Source organism: Melanotaenia boesemani, chromosome 20, assembly GCF_017639745.1.
Source record: "Melanotaenia boesemani isolate fMelBoe1 chromosome 20, fMelBoe1.pri, whole genome shotgun sequence".
Lineage (NCBI taxonomy): Eukaryota > Metazoa > Chordata > Actinopteri > Atheriniformes > Melanotaeniidae > Melanotaenia > Melanotaenia boesemani.
This window is the reverse complement of record NC_055701.1, coordinates 20,374,815-20,390,359: the sequence shown is the minus strand read 5'-3', so window position 1 is coordinate 20,390,359 and position 15,545 is coordinate 20,374,815. Positions and strand designations below refer to the sequence as shown.

General features: G+C 38.2%; 1 protein-coding gene across 2 annotated transcripts in view; it reads right to left on the bottom strand.

Annotated features, from left to right (window-relative positions):
* slc25a21 (solute carrier family 25 member 21) overlaps window positions 1–15,545 on the bottom strand; it is a 90,225-nt gene that overhangs the window by 11,903 nt on the left and 62,777 nt on the right. For both annotated transcript variants that reach the window (XM_041971576.1, XM_041971577.1), the window contains one exon: window positions 7,767–7,850. In XM_041971576.1, the coding sequence (XP_041827510.1) occupies window positions 7,767–7,850 (84 nt within the window). The remainder of the gene's footprint in view (window positions 1–7,766; window positions 7,851–15,545) is intronic.

Genomic DNA, 15,545 nt, shown 5'->3' with positions numbered 1-15,545 from the left:
TTTTTAAAGACACAAGGCTGCCAAAAGTGTTTTTAGATTAAAAAAACTTCCTCATATTTTTTATCTAAGCCTTTGCATATTTTAGTAGTGGAAAAAGGGAAATGTGCCGGTCATTCACAGTGTTCTGAGAATATGTGATTCCCTCATTTATCTATCACGTTTTTATTTAACAATATCTCAAAACACTGCTTCTGGTGACTCCACATGCTGGATGATAATAATCAAAGATTTTACACATAGCATGTCAACACAGTAGCAACAGTCACAAAGCTGACACACCCTAAAGCATTTCTTGCTTTGATCTCAATTTCACTGTAAATTAGACAACGTGAATACTGCGCTTTGATAAAGAGGATGTAAAACTGGTGAGTGACACTGTAAAGTGGTAATATTCATTTTATGGACTGCTGTCCCTTTGAGTTAGCAACCCAGTATATTTCTATGTATTTTCCTTTCATTGCAAATTAAAAAAACCTCAATGATTATGACTTGAAAGTTTGAATGAGGGCACTTCACAGCTCTCACCCTCCCTCTCCGCTCTGCCTCAACTCTACTACAGCAGAAATATTGTAAGCTCACTGACTTCACACTGTACGATTTTACAAAACTATTTCAAGCTTATACTCTTCTACTAACCATACAATTCAGCCGATTTTTTTTATTTTTAAAGAAACGCCAGAAAAAAAGAACTATATGCAACCAAAGTCTGTTTTCTGTGCCACACTTTCAAAAGCTGTCAAAAAACATTTACAAGCCAGTACAGCACATGTTGTCATGTTCTACTACTATACTGACCATGGGCAGTCAAATTTATTTGGAAAAAATAGAATGTCCTGTTAATGCAAATATCTGCGGTATTGACACATCAGAAAATGTGCATAGGTAAAAATGGAAAATTGTCCTTTAGAAAAGGCCTCATTCACCCTGGAAAGATTAATGTTTGCTAGTCTGGTCAAGTAGGAAAGTAAGGATATTCCAATGAACTACTGCATTGTTGGTTTGCTTCCTTTTTTATCCAAACTATTTCAAACAAAGCTTGACTTTGGCCATAACTTTAAAAGCAATGTCACAAGAATGCAGCATTTACCTTTACATGGAATATAAACAGGGAGGATATAAGGAAGCACATATTGTATGCAGACAGAAAGAACAAGGTGGTGTGACTGACTATATCCTGTGAAAAGCAGGATGAGCTCTGTTTTGACAACACTTTCTACAAGTCACCAGAGATGATCTTAGTTGATTGGGAGCGAGTGTAAATATTTTTGCTGCTGGCAAATATTTCTACTTACACTTCCATACAATCCACAAAAGACAGGCCACCTTCCATAAACAGCCGTGAATTACAACTAATAATTCCAACACTTGCCTCAGGTGACAGGAATCAACAGGTACAAAAGTCTTTCAAATGAGACTCATTATTTTTAATTTAGCCTAAGTGCGTTTGAAATAGAATAGTGGTTCCCAAACTAGGGGGGTGAGAGTTATAACAGAGGGGGAACAGCAAGGCTAGGGCTGGGCGATTAATCGATTAAATCGATAAATCGAATTTTGCATTTCTGGAGATTTATTTTTATGAAAATCGGGATTTTTTTTCCATAGTTAGCAGCAGACTTAGCCTTCCCTCCACACCAGCACGGTGTTTGTCTGACAGATTTTCAGTGAAGTGACCCTTCACTCACGCCTGGGATTTAGCTGTGCATATAACTGCAGTGAGAAATGCTGCTCTCTACGAGATGCAGAAGTCAACTTAACCCTGCTGTGGATCCTGTACGATAAGGATCCAGATGGAAAGAGATCATGGATGCATTGTGTCGCATATTTCTATGTAAGATATGAAGTCGTTTATATGGTGGATAAGCTACGACATTATATGCTTTATTTTTGCTGGCATTCATCTGTATAAACAAATAAATGTTTTTAATAAGTTTATGTTTGTAAAAGAAAAGAAAAAAAATCGATTAAAATCGGAAATCGGATTTGGTTATAAAAAATCGGAGATTTTATTTTTAGGCCATATCGCCCAGCCCTAAGCAAGGCTAAATAAAACTTATAGTTTTTGCACTGCTAGCTAAACATGGACAAATTTGTGGAAATACCAATGGGGGCACAATGCTGAATCAACAACAGAGACAACCAAAATAAATAAATAAAAAGACAATAAAATATGATGAGGCATATCTTGCCCTAGGCTTGACCAGGTAATGGTCAAGCAGTTGTAACTGTCAATGGTGGGTAATGAAGAGAGACCAGTGTGTGATTTATGTTTAAAAAACATAGCATCTGATAGTATAAAGCCAAAGTAACACCACCACTTGTGCACTTCTCATTCTAAACACAAAGAAAAGCCTGTTGATTACTTTAGAAATAAGCTAACCATCTGTTGTATATTGCAGTTATTTTACTAAACCAGCATCTGTCTCATTGAATGCTCAACTCACCTGAAGTAGTTTGCAGAATTTCCTGGTTTAAAATGCTTCATTGCCACTGACATGGATTTAACTACAGTTAACAAAGTAGCAGCCAATAAACTAAAGACTATTTCATGGCACATTTCTTCTTATGTTTCTTTGTAAGCACAAATGACGTCAATGACATTATTGTTGTCGATAAAAAGAGGGCCCTGCAGTAAAAGTTTGGGAACCACTGAAATAGAACATCCAAAATTAAACCAAAGCATAAACTTGCAGTTTTAACTGCTGGAGTTTGACAAAAGTATTGCATTAAATGTTTAGGAATTTTAAACATTAATGAGGAGTTTAAGTCAGATAATTTGTTCCAAAGAGATGTTGATGGTAGCAACGCAGGCCATCGTTTGGTTGAAAAACAAACTCAGCCAAATGAGTGCGTAGGTATTTGTATCATGTTGCTGCCATATTGGGGCATTCTTAAAAATATATCCTACAATTAGAAGTGTAGGCTTCTCTTGATTGTGTTAGTTCTGTGTTTGGACCTTTAGCTTTGACCAGCCACAGAAAAGTAGGAGTAGAAAATTTGGAAGAAGAACACCTAAGATATTCAGGAGAATCCTTGACAAGACACTGATAGCAAAATGCTGAAGATATTTGTGCCACTGCTCAAAAACATCTCCAGAAGATTTCACAAATACAGCAGATGTATGAAAAACCAGCTTTTTTTAACTTTTTTAACTTTTTAACTTTTTTTGCTTTGCTCTGTCAGCATCGTGTTTATGTTCACATAGCATCACCATTTACATCAGTTTTAGGGGCTCTCAGGGGGCATTGGGAATGACAACGTTCCATGAAGGACAATGTAAATTCAAATACATTTTTCATTGGTTGCATCTGCACTGTAGACATGAAGGCTGAAGTGAATATATAGGACTATCCATAAAATAACTACTGTATTTGGTTCAGAAAATAAAAGTAATGATGATATCAAATGACTATATTCTTGTCTAAATCAACTACTACTAGTAAGTCCCATTGAGATCAAATATGGTTATTGCATCAGTTGTATCAGTTTATTCTAGTATGTGGTAGCAGTCACAGACTGCATAACAGCCAAATTAAGAAATGGTATGTTCTGCCACTAAATAGAAAATTTGGCAAGCTAGCAACCAGTATGTAATGTCGTTGACAGTTAAGGCTGTTGGCGTCTGCGAAATGATTGCTAACTTGGAGACGCTAATACCAGTGGGAGTACTTAATTCAGAGGGTCAACAGCACAGAGATGCTAGTTTTTAGCATCTCATTGCTAATGCCCAGCCAAGACCAATGAATAATAGCAAACATTAAAATAAATCATTTAAATGTTTTCTAATTTAAAAACCGAGTCTTTAAAAACAGAGTAACTATGTGGCTGTAAAGAATTTTTTCTAAATGCTTCGCATTAATACTGAAAATTTATTCATCAATTATATTGTGATAGCTACATCTAAAATTCATTGTGGTGGCAGACTTAGTTTTATCCTGGATATCCATTGGCTTCAAAACCACAAAGCTCATGTTGGTGTGGATCCACATCACTTCATTAAATATGAAGCTAGTCTTTTTTTGTCAAAACTTTGTGTGTGTGTGTGCGCGTCTGAAAAGTGAAGCCACTATGAACGCGCATAACCTCGCATTCTAAAAGTCAGTAGCAGGTTACTTGTCGTTGGAAAAATGAGTCAGCCTTTTTATGAGGACAAACACTTCTCACTGGATTTGTTATCAGAGAAAACATCTTAACGAGTAAATGATCTCAGTGGGTAGCTTGAAGTGTATTATTGCTAATACAGCATGATATTAACTTTGTGAAGCTCTACTCATGGATACCTGGATAGGTTTTTAAGTTCCAAGTCAGATACACCATTCATATGTATGCTCGCCTCAATATACCTCAATAGACCTTCAGCAATGATTAAAACACACAGTGAGCCAAATTATACTATATAATGCAGTTTCCATTCATTATAATTAATCTTTGATGTGGAGTTGATATTGAGTTGATTATAAATACACTTTCCTGCTACTTTATTATCTAACACCTTACATTACACAGACATTACACTGGGATATCATGTTATTACAATGAAGCCTGAGGAAGGGATTATCACTGAGGAAAATTCTCAGTAAAGGCCAAAAAATTAATCTCATGTATTGTTTGTGTAAATAAGTTATTTCAGTCAGACGGAAGGCTCTTCACTCTGCTCTCTTTGTCCATGCAAATGGTGGCCACAGATTTCCCGGGTGTGGTCAGTCTGGGGAGCCACTGGGTGATGAAGGAGGAGAGAAATTTGTTACAGAACAAATATGGCCTCCAGTGAGTGGCCATCATTTGAATCCTAATTTGATTGCCAATGTAAAATACACACCAAGTCCCTTTTTGTCTTGCCTAAACAAATGGGCTCCTGACACAGAGCGGGGGACAAGAGGGGAGTTAATGGATGTGTTTGTTTGAACTAGTGTGTATAATTTGGCTTTCATTTTCATAAACCTTTCCTTTTTTAACAGCCTCCATCCATCTGGAGAGGCGTGGGTCAGTGACAGAACCTCATCAGACAAGAACAAATAAATCAACCAATAATACAGGAAATAGGGCATTTTTAATATCTGAAAAGGGGAAGAAAAACCAATCAACTTGATAGCACTGCTTTGAGGACATTCATGAGAAATACGAGCCACCCTGTGGAACATTTTATCATGTAAACAATGGCTATGCGTCATCTGCAAATATTTTCACTGTCCCAATGCCCACTGTCACCTTGTCATTGTCACTAACAAGGACAGTTCAGAAGAATAACAAGAGGCAGGCTTCACAGAACAAAGGCACATATAAAATATTTCTCTGATTTCTACATCATAAGATGTTTGTTAATCTGGATTTATCATTTATCTTTCAAGCATCCTTCCTTGCTATGCCAGCATGAAGTCATGGTGTCTATTTTAGGTTAAATTTTGCTGACTGTACTGCACGTGAATTCATCCCCCCACCAGCATAAATAGAGGTCACCAATAAACATGTTCCATCTTGCTTTTTTCCTTTTAAAAAAAAAGGATAAAAAAAAGACAGTAAAGAATACACAAGATGAGAAAAGGAAGTGTGTTTTACAATATGAGGAATTGCTCCTTTAACCAGATGTTGCTTCACACAAGCCATGCTTGCTTCACTGTGGCAACATATGTAATCTGGAGGACACACTTATCTGCACTTCCTTACTGTTTCATGGATGTATATATTTTGTTGCATGGGTGGTCCATCCTGGAGTCAAACCCATATCCCCCAATCTTTATATATTAGTTCCAGTCATTAGTCCTCCATCTACAGTATTTCCAACCTTCTCTTGCATGGGTCCTTTCGATGCTTCTGTGGTTGGGCTTTGGAATCCCAACCCAGTTGCTGGGTACCACATCGATACAGAAAAGGGTCTTTTTGTTTGACTCCAGAGGGAAACACTTAACACATGCTCGTGCTGCTGCACCCTCTTTAAACAGAAAAAGAAGTGTGGTCTGTAAGGCAATACGCAACCAAGTGTTGGTGGGCACAGTTCACGCTGTCACACAGTCATTAGCACACCCACGTGATTTCATGGTATATTTGACAGATTTCATATTTTACAGATTCCTTCATTTCTCAGGCACGAGTGCTCAAATGTATCGTTTTGTTCCAAACATGTAAATACTTAAGGCTTAGTTATTTTGTCCACTCTTCCACAATTTCCCCAGGTCAACCACAGCTTAAGTTGAAAGCTCAGGTTTCCTCCCTCATCGCCTCAAAGAGAGACTGAGGCCTGGTGTTAGCTGAGTGCTGCCATAAGCTGGCTGGAAATGTTTATTTTTAATAATAATTCTACAACAGTGGGGCCGAACACTATTTGTATAACTTATAACTAAGTGGTTTGGCGTGGAGGTATTCCGCAATGTGCTACTGAGGAGTGATTATAGACTCAGCAAAAATATACTGTAAATGATAATTGGCTGGCAAGGAAGTGGATCTTCTGTCTTTGGGGATTTTTACATGCACTAGTGTTTTGTTATTTGAGCTCATAGTTAACTGGATCTCCAAGTTTATGTTGATGGCACAAACGTATTTGTCAAACATTTCATTGTGACAGCGTTCTCTGGAAATTCATTTGGGCAAATTCACTGAAATGACACGCCCAAAAAGCTTGTAAGCACAAAGTGTTAAATGTTTCACTGACAGTGTGTCTAAGGAGAAGAGGACACGGCTACTGGAGTAGGATACCCATGTCTGATGATTTCCAGCTAACTGAGGATTTCCAACTGTCACTAACCACCCTTTCACCACGTGCTTGCTCACACCTCACAGCAGATCAACTTTATATCCGCAGTAAAGCTGTCGGCTCGCCGTAAACAGAGCAAGTGGTAACCACTTATTCCTACACCTGCACTGTCTCAGAGGCCTGTCACCGGGCAAGCAGAGGAGGAGAAGGAGGGAGCATGGCAGAGTGATTGTCTTTAGTTAGTCTTTTCTTCTCCAGTGTGAGCTACGGTGAATAAGAAGATTTGCTAAGTGAGTTAACTGCAGGATCTTGAAGACTGACGGATACAGCAGCTTTTTTAAAGCACCCAAAAAACACCTTAAAGCAGGGACCCTCGATCCTAGTCCTTGAGGGCCAGTGTCCTGCAGATTTCAGAAGTCTCCCTGCTGCAACACACCTGACTCAAATCACTGGGTAATTAGCAGACTTGTGCAGAGCTTGATGTCAAGCTCTGCACAAGTCTGAGTGTCAGTCAGATGTGTTTAAACAGGCAAACTTCTAAAACCTGTAGCACACCGGCCCTCGAGGGCCAGGATTGAGGATCCCTGCTAAGCTCTGCAGCTACTAGACAACCTTTTCAGTTACAACTAATTAAATGACCATGTTTGTAAAAAAGGTTACTCACTTTTAAATTCTGCAACAGTAACTTAGAAAAAAAAAAAAAGATTATCTTCAGTTTATTTTTTAGATATACATAAGACTCTCGTAATCACTTTGAAATTGCACTTGTGCTTTTGGAAACAGATTCTCTAGGGTTTGGCTATTACTGCAAATTAATTCATCACTCGAGTAACTGAGTTTGCAAAGCAACTTTCCTCTAATAGTCTTTTTCCGGGGAAAAAAAAGAACGTATTTTAAATATACATTAGTTTTTACAGGTAATTAAAGTCATATTAACACTACAGCTTCTTCTGAAAGCCTTCCTAAAACAGTAAAACTTCTGGCTGACTTCAATAATGCTTTTCACAAAATGTATGTAAAATTTCCAATCTTCTTTTTTTCTTTATTTTGTAGTTGGGAAAACTGGCAGTGCACAACTTACCCCTCATTGCGGGAAATTGTCCGGAAGCAATCCCCCAGGCTCTTGTAGCTTGTGGGATCAGTTGCTCCCCTCTGGATTTGGAATCTGTAACAACAAAGTTTTTATGAAAACATCACCTATTTTGATCAATTGTTTTCCCCACCTTTTGACTTCTACAATAGGTATACTTTTATTTCTTCAAAGAACTTACACATGTGCGTAAAATCTACTCTGAACAAATTCAATGTTATCATTAATGAGCTCATTTCCCTCTTTATTTTCTTCCTTTTTCCCTTTCATCTCCTTTTTTTCCTCCTCTGCAAAGATGAGAGGCTCCTAACACAAGGTCCCCCCTTAGCACAGGGGAGAACTCAAACATTTATTTAACCCAACCGATCCAATTAGCCACCCAACACCACAGGACCGGGCCTTGTGCAGCAAGCTTCTCGGCAACTAACATGCCAGTAAGCCAATTGTAACAGCTCTTCTGTTACGTGTAAATTTTTAATGTGATGGGGCTAGTCAAGGGAGTTTTTGTTGTATGGCATGCAGGTACCTACCTAATAAAGGCTGGTGAGATGTGTGTAAATCTTTACATGAGAGACAAGTTAGGGGAGAAAAAAATGCGGTAAAGACTTTCAGGTATGAGTATGATAAGAGATCATTTTGTGGCTTGGACTTGGACTTTCAGTCAATCACAAATGAAAAAGAATTAAGAAAAATTACTTAAGAATACTTACACAATTAATTTACTAACTGATAAAACAAGGAAAATGGCAGTTGATGTATTATAGCCTAGAACTTAGATATTTTTTCTGCAAACAAAAAGAACATCAGCTAGTCTAAGGGAATAGAAAACACCAGAGTGCAAGAGGTAATAGGACAAGAGAAAGATTTCCCTCTCATATGGCTTCAACTGCCAGGTCATAAGGTCAGCAGTAAGTCGTCCATGCGGGTGCCTGATGGGACCATAAAGAGCCCCCAGGTTTCGGTGGAGGGGGAGTTTAGTGGGGTGAGCAGCCTTTCATATCGCTAACAGATTAACATCTTAGAGGGGTGTCCCTCAAATCCTATTTGGTGGATTCCCAAATAGCTTGTAACTTGTTCCTGAAAACCAGTTAAAACAGCATAATAAATAGATGTCTGACACCATATTAAAGAGAAGAAAAGAAGGACTCAAGGTTTGAGTGGATGGTGGAAGAAGGGGTAAAGGGGAGGGCGAAGACCCAGAAGATTTAAGACTACTGGGGCTTGTAAACAAATTCTAATCTGGCTTAATTAAAATCATATGATGGTGGGGCTGAGGATGGAAGGCACCCTGTTCCCAATCTCCCTGTGACTCCTTTGCTATTCCTGCTTCAACCCAAACCGGCCCTGAGAAAGTGGGGTTGGCAGGGCCGTGGTCCGGTTCCAGCCCCCTGACTCCACTCATGACCCTGGGGTCAACTCATTTCCTCATGGCCCTCTTCTACCCTGCCATAAAAGCCAAGGACCAAACAGAAAGGCCCAGGGAGTAAGAGATAATGGGGAGAACTAGAAGAACTTGTGGCAGCAGGGGAACTGTCAGGCCCCTGGCTAGAAAGCTGCTAATGTTGCTTTTCACAGCAACAAACAGTGGAAAATAAGACTCAAAGTTTCAATCAATTCAGACTGAATGTCCTCTTTGTGGGATTTGTATACACAAAGACCTCTATTTTTGGTTAATAAGACCTCAGCGAGTAAGAAAATATTCTGGTTGGAAGAGAAGGAACAAGAGCTATCCTCTATTTGGCTCTGGCAGATTCACTTGGCCTTGGACTCTGCCAGGCAGATCATAAAACTCTACAGACAGAGGACCAAAAGAAAGCCCTTGGGCTTCTTTAAAATGCAAACCTTGAAGCATCTTCTTCAATCATCAGTAAAAACAAATGGAGATGCAATACACTTAGAAGTGATGAGATCTGTGAGTTCATCAAGACTCACCCCCCCTCTTTCCCTCCTCACCCACATCCTTCTCTCCCAGTATTTGAGCTTTACAGGCCCAGAGCTGCCCAGGTGAGGGTGAAGGCTAGGGCAAATTGGTCCTTTTGCGAACAAGACAAGCACTCTGGGGTAAATAATCCTAAAGACTCAGTCCATCTGACCTTCAATGCCTATAAAAGTACAAATGCTAGGCATCCACAAAGAAGTCAAAAAAGGTAAATTAGGGTGGAGTGGCAGGCTAGAGCCCCAGTCTTTGTATTTTTATAGACAGCAGTGGAGTTTTTGAGGGCCTTCTGTGACCATGTCTGCTCCCAGACTCTTGCAGTAATGGGCTCTAACCAGCGACTGACAAGACGGGCTGTCACCCTAGAAAGGCCGAGATGTTGAGGTGAGGCTCATTAATGATCTTATTTAAAAAAAATGCCTATGGGAGGGGTGAGGCGGTTGTTAGGTTGATCAAAAGGCAGAGGCTTGATGGGCCAACTTTTTAAAGGGCAGGTCATGTTTTTTAGGAGATCTCTTAAAATATTGCCTATTAAATGAAGAGTATTCCCTCAGCAACATTTACAGGAAGGCAATTTTGACAACTTGGTCTATGTAAAATTTAGGGTCTTAGAGAACGGATATTAAATCATATTTATTGCTATGCATACATTAGTGACGAATTGATATACAAGTTCAGATTAAGTTATTTGCTTAAATCTAAATTATCCTAAATTGTGCAACTTTTCCTGCAATGAATGGTACAATTTATGTGTGTTAGTGTTTATATGGACAGGGCGCTACACCAAAGCCTTTCCTTACTCCTTCCTTCCCTTCTTGAATGCCAAGAAAATTGACAATAACAGAGATTATTGGAGAACGAGAGGCACTGAATCACTGAGGAAGGAATGAAGGTAGAGCAATATCGCATGTTAGATCTGAAGTGCATAAGACAATCCAGAAGGAAACATAAAGGGGAAATCTATCTTTTACAACCAGACAGTTAATTTTAATGAGCAGGATCATAAAGATGGTAAAAGTCCATTGCATTGGTACATGAGGTTAAGACCACTTTTCCGGCCTAAATGATCCAACATGGCAAAAACCCACCAATTGTGACTGTAGCCGCTCAATCTTGCTTTAGGGTAAAGAATGTAAAAGTAAAGAATCCTCTCTGAATTCACTGGCAGATTGTTTTTATAGGTGGAATTGTAGACCACAGTACTGCCTGACTTTTACTGAGTATTTTTTTTATAAAACAATAGGTTTGACATTTTGTTATGATTTCCACTGGCCTTCGCCTTGTCCAGTAACATAAAAAAGAGCAAATATAGCAAATATAAATAAATTAAATCCACAGCAAATGTATTAAATTAAAAAATTAAGTATGACAAGAGAAGGCCAATAAAGTTAGGCCTCTGGAGTGAGGTTAAGGGAAAAAACGTCAAAGAGAAAAAGATGCAGGATGGGAGCAGAGGGGAAGTGATAAACCTTTGGTGCTTGTGACACGGCATGCTGTCAGAGGTTGGTATGGACCGGGCCAGGTTGGATTTCACCCTCACCTAACTGATGTGGTAAAGCCAAGGCTATGGAGCACACATCATGGTGTGAATAGAGAATAAAAAGTTACTGTAGCTGTTAAAAGTGCGGCAACCTCCTTTTGTCTTAGTGAACTCTTTCTCATGCCGATAAAACTGGTTCCTTCGATTCCCTATACGGTGATGTTGGGACAGGTCTGCTGGTCCAGATGTCTGCTCATATACTGTGACCTGTGTGACCTGCAATCGGGCTGTGTTACTGGAGAAGAGAAGGAAAAGAGCTGCATAAAACAGTACGAGGAAAGACGGGGCAGAGCCAATCTATTTTTGAGACTCAGATGTTTTGAGCATCAGAAACTGGTTGACTTACTCATCAGTATACATGTTAAAAAGGACTTCAGCAAATTTACACAGCCATTAATGCAGATGTGGGTCAGATAGGTGGAAAAAGAACAGTCTCACCAACATTTCCAGTAAGTGGTTGCATAACAGATTTTTAGGGTGATTAATCTAAAGTGTTTTAGCCTCTGCCAAATGCTGTTAACTTAAATTATGGTGCAAATGTTTACAAAGTTGTTTTGATTAGGACATAACAACCAAAGTTATAACAATAAAATCTAACTCTGAAGTTTGGCACAAGCAAATCAAGAATTTTTCTTCTTTTCCTTTGCAATTACAAAAGACTATTTCCCAAATTCAATAAAAAACAAACAAACAAACAAATAAACAAACATACAAACAAATGCATAAACAAAACTAAGAAACACACATGTTCCCAGGATGAGGTATAGGTGACCTGGACAGATGCTGATGCAGGGCAGGGATAGTTGCTACCACTTTGATGTGAGGAAATGCTGCAGGACTTTGGAGACTCCCCTGACAGCAGGCTACCACTGGCTATAACACAGTGCGCTCCAGACAGAAGACCACTGCCCTGCATGCTTCCAGAGAGAAACCCGAGAGGCAATATTACAACACTGCAGTGACTCTTCTCTCAGCTCTGGTTTAGGACTCTGTTGAAGTTGCCAATAATCATCACACTAAAAACAAATGACTGGGAGTCTTTATTATTGTCAGAAACTGAGTCATGTGATGTACACATTGTGCTTTTATGGAACATTTGTAGTTTAGAAGATTGAATGTTTGGTGACATCTGTTCTGATTAGCACATATAATATTAGTATATAGAGATTAATCAGCAATTCAGAATACATTATCCAGCCAGATTTGGATAAAAATATGTCTAAATAAAGGTTAACACTTCTGTTTTAGTCTTTGCTTATTTTAAGTACATTTTTACTAACATTTTCTTCTTACTGGAATCGGAAAATGAATAAAGTTTGATGGCAGCTAAGGCAAATTTTAATAAACCCTATTCAGATTCTACATCATAAATCCAGTTATTTTAAACAGGTGATGTATGAGTGACATCAAGAACTAAAAGGACAATCAACAACCCAGTCTCATAGCAAAATATGTAATAACTACTACTACGTTGGTCCACAGGACACTTTTTATTAGTTGCACAACAGAGTTTGATCAGTTGCGACATTGCTGTTTTATTTATTTATTTACTGGCCTGTGACTGTGACCCTCCCTCATTGAACACAGAAAAAAAAAACAAAACATAAAAATCTATCCTTAATCCAATCTGGTAACATTATACATATTTTTAAAGTCACTTTTGGCTAACTTACTTCTTAATTTTTAATCACTTGGAAATGTTTGCTTTCCATTGCGCCTTGATTCAGCCATACATGCTTGTAACAATGCCACTTATATAAGAGTTAACCTGATCAAAGTCCTGTTTGCAAAATCAGTTTCATGCTGTGTTAATGCTATTCAGATCATAATGTAATACAGGACACACGGGTTAAAGTAAGGCATCTGTTTACCACCATGTGAATTTTAAAATGGCGGAGAATCCAATTTGGAAAACAAAACAGGCAAAAGCAGGAATGTGCAAAGGCATGCAAAAAAAGCCAGACTACAGGTACAAGACAGGATCGAACACAAAACACAGAACATAAAGAAAAATGCCAAGAAGGCTTGATTGCAGCAGAACAAAGCTAAAAGTTACATTAAGAAAATAATTAGGTATGTAAAAATTAGGGTTGTCACTTTTATGTTTTGATTTGGTTATGGTTAAATCAAATTTAAATAATTTTTAATTTAATGTATATTCTTTATTATCATCTTAAAGTCAGAATAACAAACATTAAACTAAAGCATTTAAAAACATTAAATAAGGGACACAAAGATTAAACTAAAAGATGAGACATTATGAAGAAAATATTCAGTACAAATAAAATGTGTTATTAATGTGTCAGTAAGCTAATTCAACTTTTGGAAAACAAAAAAAATGTTGATGATTAACAGTTGAGAAATGAACAAAATATTTGTAGATGGCAAAAAATAATATTGTTGTGGTATGGGTGGTAGGTGAGGGGTACATCCAAATCCATTTGAAGAATTGTGTCATTTCAAACTTATTTAAACTTTACTTTGGTAAAGTGCCTTGATACACAAGGAGCGAAAACCAACAAATGGAAGCCTGGTGGGGAGCCATCATCTAACAAAACACAGGTGTGGTGCAAAACAAACATAGCAAACAAAACCATCAGAGATGCAGAAATATAGAAGCTTTGTTTGGATTTTGCACGCACGCACGCAAGCACTCACTCACTCACTATAAAACTCAGTAGGGAAAAGGAGGAGCCAAATGCTGACACATTTTGGACCCTACTTGAATGCAGTAGTGCTTCATAATTGTGTGTGTTGCATACTTGTAAACACACACAGAATAGACACAAGCCAAATCTGATGATGGACAGCACAAGGTAGTTGTTTTTGATTCAGAGCATGTTCTGATAATCATATGACAACTCTGTGTGCATCTGAATTTTTTGTAGTGTACTTCACAGACAAGCATTTGCTACGATAATAATACGATAATCTTCAACATGTCAATCATGAAATAATATAACCCTCAGAAAGCAACTGAATTTCAGGAAATAAAACAGCTGTTGGTATGGTTGCCTGAGCCAAAGTGGCTAGCTACATTAAAAAATATCCTTTAGATGTTTACTAATTTGACTGAAAATGTTAGGCCAAAAAATATACGTCTTGGCTGCTTTGCATTTTTTTTTTTTTTTTTTTTTTTTTGAAGCGTCAGTTGTGCATGTCCTCAAAAATTAACACTACACAATACTGAGCTGCAATATGTCAGTACCCATGTAAGAGCTGTTTAGAGATATATTTAACTAGATGTGGTAAAAATTATGGAAAGTTTCAAAGACAAGACATGGGATGCTTGTTTTAGGGGCCTTACAGACCATATACAATACAGTTACTCAAAATTAACTAAATTCTAACGTCGTCGATTGTTGCCATGTTTATTGATTTGTTTAAACCCCTCATACTTGGCAACTATGTCCAGTCTATGCTCTCTAAAGTAACCCCAAGTGGAATCTTCCAATCATAAGCATAATACACAAGTAAGTATGTAAACATTATGTTCATATATGGAGCTGGTTGTCTATGTGAACATTAGGTTAACCCTTTACTGGTCAAAGAACCATATTTGGATGGTTCAGTGGACACACAAAATGCCTTTGTATGCTATATCATGAAATCATAGAACCACATGCATTTCGCAACACCAATTATCAAAGATCAGGCTCTGTCTCAGATTCTTCATTGAGACCGGTAGAAAAAATGGGAAGAAACTTCAAGTACCGACCACTTACTCCAGCAGAACTTTTGTTTTTTCTAAAAAATAACCAAGTTTTAAAGTATTGTAATCTTCTCCAATATCACAATAACACTTTTCTGTAGAGAGGGGTTGTGAGGGTTGAGAGGGGGGCTGTGAGTGTGGGGGTGGATGATTGACATTTATCAAACTTCGAGCTGGTAGCTAAGAGCTAACTGAGCCAACTCGGATCTAATGTGAGCTAACCAGCTAATGAAGGTAGGAGGGCTAAAGCTAAGGAGCACTGTTAGCTGGCTAAAAACCGTGTTTGTGCTAACTCTACCGTCTTGCCGTGGATATTGGATACCTGTCAATCAAAAGGACACGCCCCAAATTATGCTGAATTTCAAGATTAAATAACATCCAAATGGATGAGTTAGAAAACAATTCACCCCCCTCACAGTTGTCATGAAGGTAAACTTGACTTATTAATCCTAAAATGGATTTTTGTACCAGGTTTTAAACATGTTTATTTCTGCTGTGAAGTTGGCCTTTTTAACATGGGAGTCTATGGGGATTCGATCTTTCGAGCCAGCCCCTAGCAGATGAGTGGTGAACTGCCATTTT